Raw genomic sequence first — 17460 nt, 5'->3', positions numbered from 1 at the left:
TGTTGTCCTGCTGAGTGCAGTCTGGAAGAAATGCTTCATGGAAATTCTTGAGGTAGTGTGAAAGAAGTCACACCTTTATCAGAAAGGCGAAGCATTGATAGCGATACCAAAGTATATTAGACCATTACACAAAGTAAGGCTCGTAGTTTTATGGGCAGTATAAGTTACAGTAAATATTCATCCTCTTACTAAATAAACAAGAGTGGTGTCACACTCCTAAAGACAAAAGAGTTAACTTCATGACTGCGAGCACTTGTGGTCACAATCCTGGTGGGATGAGCAGCACCGGCAGTGGGGAGTGCATGTGCTTGTCATAAGGCGACTGTTTCATGCTGCCACTCTTTCCACCATTTAAACTACCCCTCACCTCCAGAACTCAGCAGATTACATGACCTCCAACACTGGGCATGGGGGAGACAGCGCATCAAGCCACCAGACCTCTTGGCTCACCCTCGCTGCTTGCCCTGACCCTGGCACCCACACCAGATCACTTGACCTCCAACCCATGGCGTGCAGGCCGTGTATGCATTCAGTCGCTCAGGCGAGACGAGTTTGGCGGGCTGGTATGTGCGGGCCGCGCAAGCACCGTCGCTGTCTGGCGATGGTGCAGGCGGCACATGCGCGCCTCAAGTGTCCATGTAATTGCTATTGCAATAAAGCTGACCGAAGCTTCTCAGCAATTCCAGAGCTACAGCCACTCTCAGCATCAACTGAAAGTAACTGGAGGGAAGGTGCATTTCTCGAACAACTCTTTATTGCAGTAATCAGGAAGGAGCTACATTATTGATGCTGCTTTCTGCTCGGTGGGCACTCTAGTTGAGGTGCATTTGCAAATATGGAGAAGGGTGGTTTGCCATCCACTTGTAGCAAAGGCAATCAACCATTTTTATGTAACAAACACACCTTTGTGCAGTGAATTCTGATGTCTTATCGCGTGTGAGATTGTGAGGAGCGAGTACTTCATTGCCCACTTATTGCATGTTGGAGCAATTTCACCTGTCCATCTGCCGGAGGTAGCTTGGGCTGCATGCCTAATACTGCCAATCATGCCTTGTGGCCAAAGTGATTTGTAGCATGAACACTGCATAGCCCAAGTTTTCTGCGTAGAGTGACTTTAAACAAAAATGGAGATTTTCAAATGCAATTACTGGGCGCAGAGGTAAGTATGCAAATGTAATAATGGATGCTGCTTAGCTCTCCTAAAAATAGGTTTGCTCATAATCTACCCATTTGGTAAAGCAATGTTAGTGAAAATAATGATGTAACACACAGAAATGGGTGCAATTAAAGTTTTTAAAAATCGGTGTAGTATGTACCATACATTGAACTGTAAAGTTAAAGGAATGTTAAAGAGGCATTTTAGATCAGTAGACTACACTTGAGGAACTGCAAGTAGGCAATGCTTCTCATGAATGGAGGATTTTTGTGCCAGAGACTGCAAATAAAATGAAGTGCCACCTTGAAATCTATATGCTAGGTGGGCATGATGTGGCAGTTTTTGATGACACTTAGTATAGTTAATCATTAATAAAAGAAAGATGGTTTGGGAATAATTGGATGGCATGGTAGCATTAGGCAGTTCTACATTGTCATTTAGATAAAAAGGTATTTTAGGTAATGCAGAAATGAGGCCCACATCTGACGCATCCTTGCACATCATGAAAAGTGGCACGAGTGCAGCCACAGTAAGGAGCTGAGAAAGGAAGAATGTGTCGCAAGAAGTATGGATCTCGTATGAAACTGAAACCTTGTTTTACTTTTGATAGACCTCTTGCCACTGGTTGTGGAAGAGAGCAGCACAGTTAGGTTAGGGAGACACTGTTAGGGACATCGCAGTCTGGTGCACTTGCAGCATTTTCAGGCTAAAACACTTAAATGAAGAAATTTTAAATGTACTGCAATCTTAAACGTGAACATTAGTATGTGCAGTTCTATGTTTTGTTTGACTGGAAGTATGTTTAGTAGGGGTGCGCAAATATTCGAAACCTTCTAAAAACGAATCGAATAGTGTCCTATTCAATTCGGTCTTCGAATCAAATAGCCCCTATTCCTAAATGTCAATATTCTAATACTTTTCAAATATTTCAAAACATCAAGTGCATCCAATTAGACATAAAATTGGAGCAAAAGTACGTTAAATTTTCACCTCCGCAGGGCATAGTAAAGACATAGAACACGAGGACTTGCGAATTGGAGCAGGCTATGTCAATTAGTATGTAGCCGTACTTTACAGGCTATACAGCAATCATTCGCACTCTCTGAAAAGTCCTGTGCATGCGAAGAAACTACTCGTTTGCTCCTAATGCTCCATTTGTGCTTTTGATAAACAATACTTCGTATATGTAATGACAGAAACATGCTAACTTTAAAAATACTAGGATGTGAACATTGTTTTATATTAATTGTGACAACTGTTGATTATTTGAAAACTATTTGAAAACTGTTCAATTCGGTTCGCTTCTGGCACTATTCAATTCGTATTCGGTTCGGTAAAAAAATCGCTATTCACGCACCCCTAATGTTTAGTAGAGGAAAAGCAAAGTTTTCCGAGTCTTGTGTTCTCAAGAACAGGATGATTGGGTAGATAGTTGGGTATTTTTTCTCGGTGTAAGCATGTTATTGCATGCAGTGGGTTTACTAATTCTTTCATAGTTTTTCACAATGTGTTGCACCACCGGGCATAATTTTCAAGTGGCTAGATAGGTGCTTTTCAAGCCTGCTAGACATGAAATAGTTGATGTTCTTATATCTAATGATCCTGTAGTGAGTTTTTCGCATGGAGTCCAGATTCTGTAAACTTGACAAAACTCGCTAAACAATTGAAAATTCTTAATGTATTCTGCAGCTGTATGTTATTTATGATTCTGAAAATATAAGAAATGCAGTGAAATTAAGTTCTAAATCAACAGAATTAATTGACAGCTGAAAGGGATGTAGATTGTGGTTGTGCAATACTGCAATGATTGCATTTGTCTTTCATGAAATTATTGATGTTGAATCCTTTTCAACGTGGCCCATACCCACAAGAGGAATTGGCCACACTGAGAAATTAAATGAGTGTTTATAAACAAGATTTTGAAGAAAAAAACATGAAAATAAATGCATTTTATGATAAAATATAGCAACATTTAAAACAATTGTAATTAAAAGAACATGTGATAAAGCTGTCAGTAATGAGATAGAACTCCTAGCAACGTAACCAGGGGCCGTATTCTGAAACGTTCGAATTTCGCCTAGGCGAACGTTTCAGAATACGGCCCCAGCTTGATGCTTCAATAAATTTATTTACTTTGGCATTTATTATCTATTTATTTATTTACTCTGGCATCAACTGCGTGCTGCGCGGCCATATCTTGGAAGTGATCTGCGTTGCATGGGGCCAGAGTCTATGCGATGTAGGTGCATCGACGGCTTGTAGCTTTGTGCGTGCTGTGTGTCCTCGGCGCTCAGTTTGCGTTGAAGCGATAGACAGCACGAAGGTCACATCGCTCGCTGCTGCTGAGGCGCTTCCTCATGCCAGTGTTTTGATAGTGAGTGTCCACGCTCATCGAGTGTGATGTGTTTGTTTGCCTGTGCGCACTGACACCATGCTTGTTAATATAATCGTTAATATAAGCGAATGCTTACAAGTTTATTCGGAGGATAAAACTACTATCCTTACTTTGTATAGCTGCCTACTAATTTGCTATCGCAATCGGGCAAAACTGCAACTTGTTTTTTCAAACGTAAGAAATAAAATAAATTTGTTTGCAGTTTACCACTACTCTCATTTCTCAATTTTTCCTGTTTCTCGGCTCTTGCGTTTCCCGGCTCTTACGTTTTCTTTTTACGGTCCCGTGAAAAACGTATCAGCGGGGTTCTACTTACTTCAAATCTACGTTAGCAACGTTATGTTAGGAACTGACTGAAACAGGCGAAGTGCAGCCCTTCATTTTTGTTAGATCTCGGAAAAGGTCTTTCGCAGTAGTTGCTGACAAAGTATCATTATACGGCTTGTCAATAAAGTAAGCGGTTGCATGTAACTGGTTACTGCAAGAAAAGTAAATAAATTACAGTGAATGTTGCCACATAATAAGTAATCAATCAAATACAATATTACGAGAAATTGTAATTGATTACGAGTAATTCATTACATGCTATTCGTAAAGCCTGCAGTTCACCCACACAGCTACCACGGCGCGCGCAATGCATGCACTCTACTGACATTTCGTAGCGCAGGTGCGCGACCGGCGCTGCGCACACCTTGCCCTTGAGGCAACAACAACAACAACAACCTTGCCCTTATTGCGTACACCGCAAACCAAGCACATCTTAATGGGTTGTCTTTTCGTCATCTCTCAGCAGTATCAACGGTTTCCGACATTTCTTACCCGGTGCACAGGTTCCAGAGACAACTTCTCGGGAGCTTGTTATCTGCGAGGCCATAATGTGCGCATAGCTAAACTAGGATGGTTGTTGGAAATCTCGGAGTCAAGCCTCCTTGCATCTCGACATTTCTGATTCACAATGACTAATTGTTACTTCTGGAATTCTTTTGTAGTTTGCTAAAAATTTCAGAATGATTCAAGCAAATATAAACTAAACTTTTGGCTCTTACTTTGTAACTTTCTCTTTGAGGTCTTCGGTTGAGTTAGGGTGGCGTTGAGATCGCTTTGTTGTGGTTGTCTGTCTCTGGTTGTCTTGTGCAGTGGGTGTGCCGTGCATAGTGGTGCTGCGATCAAATTAATGTGTATAGATTTTTCTTACATTATACTTTAGATGGATCTGACAGTTCCTGCAGTTCCTGTTTGAAGGTCGCAATGAATAGGTTTGTGTGGTCCAGTGAGAATCTGCAAAGTGGCGAAGTGATCCTTCGGCAACAGCCGGGTGTAGCACTGTACGACGGTGAGAGAAAGGTGATGCGCTCCAGGCGAGATGAAACTCGCCCTTTGCCAGCTGTGTCATGAATACTGCATGAAAAACTGCTGTTGCTAGTTGCCATTGCTGGGGCTGACGTTAACGTGTGATCGTTGCAGACACCTTTCGTTGGAGGCGAGTTGGTACTGACTTCGCATCAAGTCTACTGGACAGGACCTGAGGTAGCTGTCGCCGTGATCACCTCAGCAGGGTCACTTTACTTTCATTTGTTCTTTTTATGCAGAAACAGCGGATAAGCTTGCATCTGAGCCTCATCATACTTATCGAAGAACAGAGTGGAAGCTGGAGTAAAAGGTACGGCTGCTGTGGAAACCCTGTTTGTGGTGTAACCAATGTCCTGGCGCACCACAGCGCCAAGATAGTGGTCCACGTCTCCCCACCGACTGACGAGAAACATGCTGGCGTCGTCCAGAGCAGTCCCTTCGACTATGTGCGGTTCTCCTTTCGGAGTGGAGGCTCATCGGAGGTAAGACGCACAATAGCGCGTACTATGATAGTTGCGCTTATGTTTGTGGCATCAGTTTTACCAGGAAATGCAAGCAGCGCTCCAAAGAAAAGATTGGCTGAAGATGCCGACAGTGGATTCACGAGTGAGTGAGCACAGATATATCATACATTTCTAAACGTGACAGTGACCCAGGTGGATACAAGAGCGCCTTGGAACATAGTAACTTACTTGCTTTGACAGGGCAAAAAGATTCGCACTGGCATTGTTGGCATTGAACGTCAGATCCAGGCCAAGCATGACGAAGCAGACAAAAATATATCGGCAGCCTTCGAAGACCTAAGCAAGCTGATGGAAATGGCAAGTGTCGTTATCATTGTTTGCTTTTGTAATACTGTCACTGCTGTACTTGCAGATGTGTATTCACAAATGTATGTAGTCATGAACTGTGATGAAGTGATGTGGTGAAAACATGACACTTATTACCGCAAGCAGGAAAGCACAAATGGTATACATGTTACTGATTATGCAGCATTGAATCACAAAGACACTGAACGAAATTGATTACAAAGGCAGGAATTCATGCTAGCCCTCTCTCACAAAAAAAAAAAAAAAAAAAAACTCATTTACACTGAGAAGAAGAAAAAAAAGCTGCAGTTTCAATATATACCCTATTTCACTGTTATAGCTGAAAGTGTTTGCAACAATTCCTCGAACTCTGTGCAAAGTTGTGAATGAGAAACTTCTGTTTGTACAGCCTTTGTTATGTGTAGAAACTAGGTTATTCATGTCAAAATCCACTCATCATTGTATAACTTCCTGGGATGCTCACATTATTACTGTTATCAAAATTTTAAAAACAAGCAGATCATGAAATATTCAAGCTAAAGGCCAGTTCCGAGATTTGCTTGTCAAGCACATGTAACAAAATGAAATTATTATGAAATTAATAAATGAAACATTATTACGCAAACAAACACTGCAGCTTAATGTGATGCATGTTCTTTAGTTAAATTTTAAGAGCTTTATAAAAAAAAGCAAGAAAGTTAGAATGGTTTTGTACGGCATGCCTCAACACAGAGCAATGTCATTCTTCTTAAATCGCTCGGTTTTGGCCTAACATTTAAGCTTACAACTTATAATTTCATTTTTTTACATGTGCTTGACAAGCAAATCTCGGAACTGGGCCTTAGTTTGAATATTTCATGATCTGCTTGTTTTTTTTTTTAAATTTGATAACAACAGCTGGACTTATTAAAAATGTTGATTATTGTGTCATGATTAATTTTAATTAATTATAATCGTCATATTAGTTATGTAACCCAGGTGTGGGTCACTGCAGCTTAACTGCAGCTTAAAGGGACACTAAAGGATTAAGTTGAGCTAGATCAATAGATTATTTGTCTAGAAGTATATCATCACCTTCTGTGTGCCAACATATCTCTTAGTTGTGTAGAAAGTTGCTGCCAAAGGTCCTGCTGCTGCTCCTCAGTTTGAACTGCCCACGCCAAACGGACAAGTCGGCATAGTTTCCACGTATCTCCTTGTATGTTGCTCTCTCTGGATCAGCCAGTGCTGACGTCCTGTGAAAGGTCTGCCACAGGTGGTGCCACTCCGATTTTAAATTTTCGTCATTTTCTCGCTTACAAAACCTCTGTTCTCGCTACGAATGATGGATTCATTATTACAGAAGCCTAATCTTTAAATCTAGCTCTGCTTATTATTTTCCTGTAGTGTTCCTCTAAGTTTTTAAAAAGATCTAGTTGAGTGCAGCATTTTTTATTGCTCTGGTTAATGTGACCTGAACTGATACACACATATGCACAAAAGAAAACTGTTACTTTGTTCTCTGTGCTTTGTTACAGGCGAAGGACATGGTGGCACTGTCCAAAAGTATCACACAGAAGTTAAAGGAGAAAGGAAGTAGCTTGACTGATGATGAAGTAAGTGTGAGCACCTTAGGCTAAAGTGCCAGCCTTTCCAATAAAGATGTAATTCATATATTCTTTTACCAGCAACCCCTACTCACCACTACAACCATATCTTCACAAGTTTCCATTTTTGTTTGTGTCAAAGAGTAGTTCTGTTCAGTAAGTCATAAAATCAGATCTTTTTGTTGCTGTAGACGTCATTTTTTTTAAGTCAACATGCATCATGTATCTAATGCACGTCAACGAGTAAAAAATGTGGTGTCGCCAAGGGTGGCACTTGGCGACAGCTAAGCGTAGAGGGAGAGCGAAGTTTTTATAATACTCTGAACAAGTTCAAACAAATATGCAAGACAAGAAATACTGATCTCTATGCAAATTTTATGTCAGCATGGTCCCGTCTATGTGCTTCTACTTGTTGGTATGCACAATAAAGGATGCTCCATGTACTCGACATGACTCTTCTGCTGACAGTTATCAGGAACAGGCAGTCAATTTCAAGCACTTGTGTGCAATTCAATGCATGTCTGGTGGTCAGGTTGTTTGTCCTTTTACTAGCAAAGCACACGGCTGGAAACTTGCATTTCGAGCTACCAGATGCATTCTATGTTGCCTTGTCACCCACACATCTTCTTGTGTTGATTAAAACAGTGAAAAGAATAAATAAATTACAGGACGGCATCACAAAAAAAAGGAGCACAGGACACAGTGGTGTCCAACAATTGAATGTTTAATATGGAGCAACACTAAATAAATATAGTAGAACCAACCTGGGTGCAGATGCCATCAAGACGCATCACATTAAATCAGTGAGCAGCTGTATCTCACAGTCAAGTAATGAGATTGACAGTTTAAAATATGTAGTTATCATGTTGGCCTTTTTTTAATGAAGACCCTCAACAAGTACATGTGCCCTTTAATCTCTGTTCTTGTGGATAACATTAGTTTGAGGTAGATCATAAGAAAATAGAATCAAGCAAATGGAGACCTCACATTATACCAACCATGATTTTAAAAATGCGTTCATTCCATCTAGCCCAGCTCTCCATACTGCTGTTTTTTTTATCACGCTTCCTGGTCATATGTTCATTTTGATGGCAATGCCAAGCTTCCGATTCCTCATGTGCTTTCCTTCGTGGCTGTCACCAACTCTTGCTACCTTCTTGTGTCTGCACAGACAATCATGTTCAAGTCTCATTTGCTGTCTCTGGGAATCAGTGATCCAGTCACAAAAAGTGCCTATGGATCTGGAATTAACTACTACCAAGAGCTTGCCAAGCAGCTCGCTGAAGTTCTGGAGGGACCTGTCCAGGTGTGTGTTTCAAAGGCCTTTCTTTGGGTGTTCATCTAACATTTTGTCTGGCCTGTACAGACTTTTCAGAGCAGATTTTTCAGGAGCCATTTATTAATAAATCCTTTGTGCTCTTCTGGTGTTACCTTTAGTTGCCCTCCTGTCATCTCGCTGCTGTTGATTTGTGTAGTGTGGGATAATCCTGTGCTGGTTAGGAGACTGTTATTTCTGAGCAGTCATTATGTTAACATTTTTGTTTGCAGTAGCTGTGACTGCCTGTCATTTTTCATAATGAGAGCTGTGTACAATATATACTTGTGATTGTCAAAGAGCACTGCTTTTCTGTCAAGTTTATGTGGTACACTGGGCTGTTGGCTATATATTGCTAATGCTCATGCCTAATTAGCATTAAGTGTCTCTCTTATGTTTTCTCTTTAGGTTTTTCTTATGTCAGTTCGTATATTGGCTGGTAAGATGCAGTGACATGGCAGTGTGGTTAGGGAATAACTCTAGGTTGTGTCATTGTCAGACTCGGTGCAAACAGTATTGACTAACTTGATTATTCTTTCTAATAGGAAAGTGGAGGGATTATTTCTCTTACGGATGTCTACTGTAGGATAAACAGAGCAAGGGGCCTAGAGGTGAGATCTTTTGTGTCTGGCATTTGGCAGCATTCTTTTAGTAGAATGCATTCTAGAATAGTAGAAAGCATCCTCTTAACACAAAATGTCCTACTGTGTGGGCTCACTTTGGACTTAATTTGAAACATTTACATTATGTGGTTTAACTCTTTCTGTACCGTGCCCATTGGGCATCGTTAGCCCTCTATCGATGGTTTGAAACGCTGCTTTCAAGACCTTCTGCACCGCTCACGGACATACTGCGCTATCGGACGTGAAGGAGGAGAACTATATATTAGTTTTCTAAGCAGTTCGCTTTTTTCCCGCGAGGTGATGATTTTTAAACGCGCTTCGAAGTTTCGCGATCGTCAAAGCAGAACGCAAAAATGTCCGGCTCCGGAAACGGCACGCGCGCTTTGAGAGATCACAGATATCGCGATTCCGCTGCCTCTGCGGCTGATCTTATCGATACATCGAATACATAGAATAGCAGCGAGTCAGAGGACGCTGCCTGTTTGTTGAATTTTGAGTCTGAAAGCGACGACGATGCAAACCAGCCCGGAACATCGGCGGCCGCAGCCCTGCACACCCAACCGTAGTGCTTGCAGTTAAATTTTTGTAGCGGAATACCTGTTCAATGAAAAATTTTGACTTTTTTCAGAGATAGTGCCTAATAGACGGCAATATATTCGTTTTGTATATCTCATAATTTTCGTATCATTTTTTTCTTAGTAGATACAAGCGTGTCTTTACAAACATTGTTCAGTTTTATGCACAATCTTGATTTTAACAATTTATATCTTTTTTATGACATACATCTCGTTAATAAAACTTTTATGCGTGAAAAGTGCATTAATTTTGCTTTCTGTTTATGTATTACATTAAATATTGAGGGCAGTAGTTCCTTCAGAAATAAACATCTGCCGTTGACATACAAAAAACACCTTTTTTTCCCATGATAGGGAAAGAGTTAACGTCTTGAAACTACAATGTGGGTGATAAGGGTTGCTGTAGTGGAGGGCTCCGGATTCATTTTGACCACCTGGGGTTCTTTAATGTGCACTCAAAGCATGGTACACATGTGTTTTTTCATTCCTCCTTCGTTGAAATACAGCTGCTGCAGCCAGGAATCAAACCGCTGACTTTGTCTTGGCAGGAGAATGCCATAAGCACAATGTTGTTGATGTGATTCTTGGCCACGACGGCCACATTCTAATTGAGCAGCATTTCGGTGCAGTACATTTGAGGGATAAAACGTAGAATGTTTTACGAGAACAAGCACCCACTGTACCTGGATGTAGCGTTGGGCCTGAATGTGATGTTTTACTTTTCATGCAGCTTTTATCACCAGAGGACCTTCTGAATGCATGCAAGGTTATGGAGTCGCTACAGTTACCGTTGAGGTAAACAACATATCATTTTGTAACTTAATAGCATGTAAAGTTTAATAGTGAAAAAAGACCTCTCAGCTGTTCAATATGATACATTGTGCATTTGAGAGCCTTTCTGACACACCGTCACAATTTCTGAGTGGGCACTGTATAGGCTCCTCTAATAGCCCCACCCTCTTTTCCAAGATTTCCTATCAAAAGGCTAGGGTGCAGCCATTACATGGATAAAAACACAATGTTTCTTGTATAATGATTTAGTGAAAATTGAACTGTGTGCCATCATAAAATGAAGCTACTACATACCGTATTTTTCCACGTATAGCCTGGCCCGCACCCCCAATTACAACAGCCGGGAAAGAAAAAAAAAGAAAAAGTACCTGTGCATATAACCCGTGGAAATAACTGCATGCAACACCGCTCAAATATTTGCAAAAACATTCTATCCACGAATGCACAACTTGTCCACGTAGTATCTTCGGCCAGCGGCTCTGTTCCGCCCTCTTCGGCAATGCTGATAAAGCTGGATTCACATACGACGGACGTGATCATGGCTGAATCGGTCACATGACATCTGAAGAGAATCGGATCGCTTAGCAGTTGCAGCTAGCATTCACGCGACAGAGTATGACAGTGTGGCCGGAGCAGCCCTCGCATGGGAAACAGCGATTTCTCTCTCCGCCGTATCGCGAAGTGCTTTGCGTGGACCGAGGGAAAGCCGCGGGAACGGGTGACGGAAGAGTTCGCCAGCACCGCATGCACTATTCGCAAAATGCCGACCCGTAAAGAGGAGGAGAATGGACGACCATAAAGGAAGAGAGACGGGAGCTTCAACATGCAGTGGTGGGCGAGGGTGGGATTCTCTTGGAGATAACAAGACCAAATGTTGGAGAACTTTGCCTGGAGGTGTGGCTACATGGCAGTGCGTGCGGCGCTGCCGTGAAGCCACACCTCCAAGTAAAATTCACGTATAACGGGTTGCACCCTAACTTTATTTACTGTTAATGTTACTTTATTTACTGTTAATGTTTTATTGCGATAGGAATTATATGGACACTCCAAAGCGAATTTTTTTTTTTTTTTCGCCTTGAGGTTCCATATGACGTCAATGGCGATGAAATCGTCGCCGCGCGCCGTATGCTGTATGTACGAGTGAAAGGGCGCATGGACGCGTGCTTTCACGGGGAGCGAACTCACGGCAGAGAGCAATCGCACTTTTTGCGCCGTGCTCCATGAAGGGCTGCAGAATTAAGCATCTCTTTCCTCCTTTACAATCACTATATATATAGAGCAAACGCGACTCCTTCTGACGCACGAAAGTCCGTAGGGGGAGAGGAGAGAAGGAGGGGAGGCGACGTTTAGCTGCGCCACCAAATGCCTATTTATATAAAAACGTTGTGAGGTGAGAAGGTGGTAAAGACTTCCGATGCTGCTCAACGAGTGTCCCGTTCTGATCTCGTCGAAAACCTCTGAGCCGCCCCCAGAGGCACCGGCAACACTCACCAACGCCGCACGCGTTCGGTGCGAACGCGGGCAAAACTAGGCTACGGCGTTGACAACAGTTCTGCGCGTTGCTGGTGCTGCTGCATGTCCAAGTTTATACAGGTGATAAAACTACTATCCTTACTCTGTGTAGCTCTCTACTAATTTGCTATTTCATCTCCTATAGTCTTGCCCGTTCTCCGCCTTTCTCTGCGTGTGTGTATACGGCCACAGGACATTACTTTGCCCGCGTTCGCTCGCGGACATTCACATATTTTTAAAATTTTTGGTGCGGGTTATATGCGCGAAAATACGGTATGCCCATGTGAAGTGAGATAAGTAACACCAGAATATGCAAAATTCTTCAATGTATGACTGTAGCTACAGCTCAAAGCTGCTACGCTGGGCTTTCCGATTTCCATACTAGAAGACTGCTTTTTATTCACCAACCTTTCTCTAAACATTGGGGTGTAGCTTCTATGTAAGTAAAATTTGAAACTATTTGGGGGAATTTTTCTTTTAAATTTGAGGATGCGGGTGCTACATTAGCGTGGCTGTTGCACATTTTACTATGTGGTATTTATGCCAGCCTTTACTGGCATATATACAAAAGCTTGTAGTTTTTTTTTTTTTTCTTGTTTCGTTCGCTCTCCCCCTTTTTGTAGTTTTACAGTGACCGGCTGATTTAACATTCTAGATTAATGGGCAGGAAGTTGAGGGTAAAAAGATAGTACAACAGCAGCGTTGAGAAGTTGCACCCCTCAAGAAATCATGTGACAAAATGCACAGTGCTGCTCATCTCAGTGTTCTGCTCAAGGTTGTCTTGAACATAAGTAGAGCAGCAAAGCAGCAAAGACTACTGACAGTTGGTAGTACTCGCATGAGGTGCGCATGCGCTCGGAACATTACAAGATTGGTATATCTGCAATGTTTCTTGTTCTATTCATTGAAGCCTTTTTACTGTTGCTTTTGACTTGTGAAGCAACTTGAGCTGATTTGACACTGGCACAACTTATATGATTGAAATGTGAAGTGTGAGAGCTTTGTTTTCTGTAACATGTTGGACGCTACTGGTTATCCACAGGTTGCATGTGTTTGGAAGTGGAGTCACAGTGCTTAAACTGGCAACGCAAAACGACGAGAAAACGAGTGCAGAGACACGACAGTTGGTAAGTGCCCATTTCTTCCAATGCCGTTGGTTTTCTATGATGAAAATATAGATCACACCTGTTTATTTGTACATGAAGTAGATCTTAATTTCATAGGAAACTGTTAATGTACAGTGAAAGTTTATATGAAAAAAAGCTGAGAAGTAGGTCTCGTGTATAGGGCTCTGGATAGCTACTCAACACTGAGAGCAGGGAAGAAAAGAATAGGAGAAAAATGATGACAGTGATGGAGACAAGGACAGTAACACTACATCTGTATGACGAGCAGAAACACTGTTAAAGGCTACACCACTGTTTGGTGTAACTTTCAAAATGGTTCCAAGTGCCTGAGAAGCATGTTTCTGGCCTGGCTGTGGTCTCAAGGTAACTGTTTCTGACAATGGCTGATCATGGTAATATTATAAAAACGGAAAGCAAGCTATTGGCAATGCCCGTTCATATCATCTTTGTTTAGAGAATTCCATCTTGCAGTGTCTGAAGTTTCTCCTAACTGCTGTTTGTAATGTACTACAGTGTGCTGGATGAGATGGTTTTGAGAACCTCTATATATACTTGTTCACTCTAAATTCTGAATTATTTATTGATTGCCTACTCTAGACATGTGGGAACTGCCAGAATGCACGTGGGGTAACTAAACTGTTAAGATGGTACACCAGTAAGCACTGGCTTGTAAGGGTTTCTTACCCCTTTCCTCAACAGCACAAATGATAAGAGTAAAAAAAAAAAAAAGAAAGAATAAATATTGGTTGGTTGGGTTGCTCCTGCATCTTTGAGTTTGCTGTCTATATTTTCTAATTGTGAAGCAGCCCTGATATTCAAACCCTTGATTACGGTACTGATAGAGCTTTATATCTTGTATTGGCATTTCGTGCGTTTCACAACTGCAAAAGAACTGCAGCAACCAAAGCTTCAGTAACTGTTTTATTTTATTCCAGATTGACGAGCATGGTTCATTGTCAGCTGAACAACTCTCACCCCTCATTCACATTTCAGTCATATTGGCCAAAGAAAGGTGAGCACTACACTGTTGTCACATGAGTATTGAAGCAGTGAACCATCTGGAATGCTGTTATATGGTTCAGTGCTGCTTTATGACACTAAGAAAGCAGCCATAGAGGCTTCTCAACTCCTTGTGTGTTGTCTCAATGGTTTCCTTCAGTACAAGAATTTTGTCCCCCAGGCTTCAATTAATCCAGAAAATATTTTGTGCTTTTTTGAGGACATTATTGGGCTCCGCACAAGCACTCATTTATGATGTAACAAGGCAAAGAATGGCACAGGGCACCTGTCACCATGTCTTGCACCATGTCAAGTGTTTCTCTTCAACCCCGGCCCCACTATGCAATTTTCTGTTCCTCACCAAATTGCCTTGTCTTCACCTTCTGCTCCTTGATTGCTAGGAGCTGGTTTTCCATGGTGGAAAAAAAACAATAACGTCAGAAGATATTGAACTGGCACTTCCCATCACAGTTACTTTTTAATTCACGACTAAGATTACCAGCTGGGTACCATTACCAGCATATTTTGTGGCAGTGTAGTGAAATTTCCTTTCAGGTGACTCTTGGAGAAAGGCATTTGTATAGGACTACTGTCCTTTTTGAGTACACGTTGCACATATAAGACAGCTCAATGGTATGATAAACAGCCCTACCAGTGAGCTTGAGAAAATGGAAAAGCCACACACAATTACACCTGTGATCAAAAGTATGCAGACTATGGGATTTGTGAAAAAAAAAAAATCTTGGCCTCTCAGACTCACAGCCTGAAATTGATAACTTCAGTATAATGTTTGTGATATGCCAAGTCTGAACTGCAGTCTTCAGTTTCAAGTTACGTGCCAAGGCATAGAGGAAACACCTTTCTTTTTTTTTCCCCTCTTTTTTTTCTTTTTTTGCTGACCTGTTGTGAGGTGAGAAGGTGGTAAAGACTTCCGATGCTGCTCAACGAGTGTCCCGTTCTGATCTCGTCGAAAACCTCTGAGCCGCCCCCAGAGGCACCGGCAACACTCACCAACGCCGCACGCGTTCGGTGCGAACGCGGGCACACTTTTGATCATAGGTGTATTGTGTGGGGATGCGCGACTCTCACGCGTCCCCTGATGTTGTTTTCCCTGCATGGCTCGCGTCTCCTGTGGTCCGGCTTCTCCGCGTGACTAAGCGCAGGCGGCGGTCGTGGTGGTTGCGGCGCATTGAGAGAGATGGCGCGAGTGTCGTGATGCTAGCGCCACTGAACGGCGGGGTGGCTTGGGAGCAAGGGGTCGAAGGCGCTCTCTCTTGGGGTTGGGATCGGTGAGCGCTGCGGACGTCCCGCGCGAGCGCTGCTCCACGCTTAGTGAGACCGTTTCGCGTGGCTAGGGCACCGGTAAGGACGAACACGGATCGTTCGAACGTGCCACCGTTCGCGTGACCGTACATGTGAACGACTAGGCGATGCTGTCATAGCGTGGGGCGAACATATTCGTTCACTATCTGGTCGCGGTGAGTCGGAGTTCTTTGATTTGTCGCGCGCCCATGTCAATGTTCTATTGGTAGTAATTCGGCTAGCATGTATTAGTGTATGAAAGGTGCAATAAGTGCCCTTTTGATTGTTTGCACTACTGTGTTATCGTTCCTTTGTCCCAAGAGCATGTGTGAGACCCCACAATCGGTAAAATAAATTCCTGCAAGCTGTTCACTCATTCTCTTCATTGCCTCTGATGAGCCCCTGTTCACCTGCTGCGATAGGCACAAGTTAACACAGAAATAAAGCCTCAGTGCCATCCTCACCCTGCGGTTGCGTTGTGCAGTGTTTGGCCTATGGTTGTCTTTCTTCTGTAGCTTTGGTACTTGATGAGATATGCGATTCTATGAGGGAAAAAGAAGTTTGTTCAAGCCGTAGCCCCTCTTTTAGCATGTAAATATATTTGAAAAAGGAAATGGCATTGTAGTTGTGTGATTGCAAATTCGTAACAACAGGGCCAGTTACAAATTCTGCCGAAACCAATTTGCCATCATAAACTAACTTTACAGTACATTACACCTTTAACTAATATAATCATCTGGCACTAACAGCCGCACTCAGTGACTCCCAGCTTTTCATGTCCTCAATGCATATTTACTTGTTCTTCATATTAATAATGACTGGAATTTTTGGCCACATCTGTTGTTCCTTATTAATGATGCTTCCTATTAGCCTTCATACGTGCTTCAATATGGGTTTTTATTGGATCTGAACAACATTCACAGTGTACTACAAATGAATAAATAAGCAACAAAACAAATGACTAAATGAATGCATCTGTGTTTTATTGTCCAGGTTAATTTGTGCTGAGCAGAAGGGCTTGGTATGCAGGGACGACTCTGTTGAAGGCCTCAGTTTTTACCCAAACCTGTTCCTGGAGAAGGTGGACTAAATGGTTGTCTGTTCTTCGTGTACTTGGGTGAATGTAAAGATGTGTGCAAAACTGATAAAGTGTTTCTGTTGACAGTGTTGTTTCCCTCCTCATTTTTTATTGGTATTGCAGAGCCTTGACTAGTGTCATTTCTTTACTGGCCTAAAGGCTGAAATAAGGTAACAGATACAGCTTGTATACGTGGAAGAATACAATGACCAACTAAACAGGCATGTGTTCATGCCCTTACAGCTCTCTTATGACTTTGTTTAAATGCTGTTATGTTCCACATATTGTGCCAGGCCTCGCAACTGAAGCCTTAAACACCTGACACTACTCTTCATCCTTGGGTTGGCCAGGATAAACAAAGAAAACCTTCATTAATGCAGCTAGATGTCCCTAAACGACAGAGGAAAGCAACAATTTACAATCTGATTCCTGAGACACTTCCCTGGGCCTGTAGAAAGCTGGCGAAATACCACATTCACATGGATATAGCGTGAGACATAATTTCCCCCCATTGACAAATTATCAGCTCTTTAAAGCAGCTAGTGTTATATTCGGAACCATGCTCCGAATACACTTTTTCTCTCCCCATATACAGGGTGTGCCAGCTAAATGTAGCCTATGTTTTAAAAATGTCAGAGTTTCGCCCAGTAGCGCACCCAGGATTTCAGCCAGCGGGGGGTTGACAGTTTGCCAATACCATCTAACCAGCACTAATTTCGATTTCTTCACGGGAAATTGTCAAAAAAATGAGCTTTTTGCGAGTGTGCAGACGATTGCGCGTCTTACATCTTAGTTGCAGTACTCAAATGCGTAAGGAAAGAAAAGGGGTTAAACAAAAGGG

At 42.2% G+C, this 17460-nt stretch overlaps 1 protein-coding gene across 2 annotated transcripts; it reads left to right on the top strand.

Annotated features, from left to right (window-relative positions):
- The first annotated feature begins 4413 nt into the window (after positions 1–4413).
- On the top strand, positions 4414–16708 carry LOC119450027 (vacuolar protein-sorting-associated protein 36). 2 transcript variants are annotated; one of them, XM_037713368.2, is made up of 13 exons: positions 4414–4895; positions 5016–5078; positions 5141–5211; positions 5269–5383; positions 5439–5507; positions 5606–5722; positions 7228–7305; positions 8468–8602; positions 9157–9222; positions 10540–10604; positions 13156–13240; positions 14176–14252; positions 16535–16708. In XM_037713368.2, exons 1-13 carry the CDS (start codon positions 4800–4802, stop codon positions 16629–16631), a joined length of 1134 nt encoding a protein of 377 aa, XP_037569296.1. In that variant the 5' UTR covers positions 4414–4799; the 3' UTR covers positions 16632–16708. The 2 variants fall into 2 exon arrangements, with proteins under 2 accessions (XP_037569296.1, XP_049521546.1); XM_049665589.1 differs by having other exon boundaries at positions 5141–5383.
- The last annotated feature ends 752 nt before the right edge of the window (positions 16709–17460 follow it).

Source organism: Dermacentor silvarum, chromosome 4, assembly GCF_013339745.2.
Source record: "Dermacentor silvarum isolate Dsil-2018 chromosome 4, BIME_Dsil_1.4, whole genome shotgun sequence".
In the NCBI taxonomy this organism is placed as follows: Eukaryota; Metazoa; Arthropoda; class Arachnida; order Ixodida; family Ixodidae; genus Dermacentor; species Dermacentor silvarum.
The sequence above is the reverse complement of the archived record's forward strand: the minus strand, read 5'-3'. Positions and strand labels throughout refer to the sequence as shown.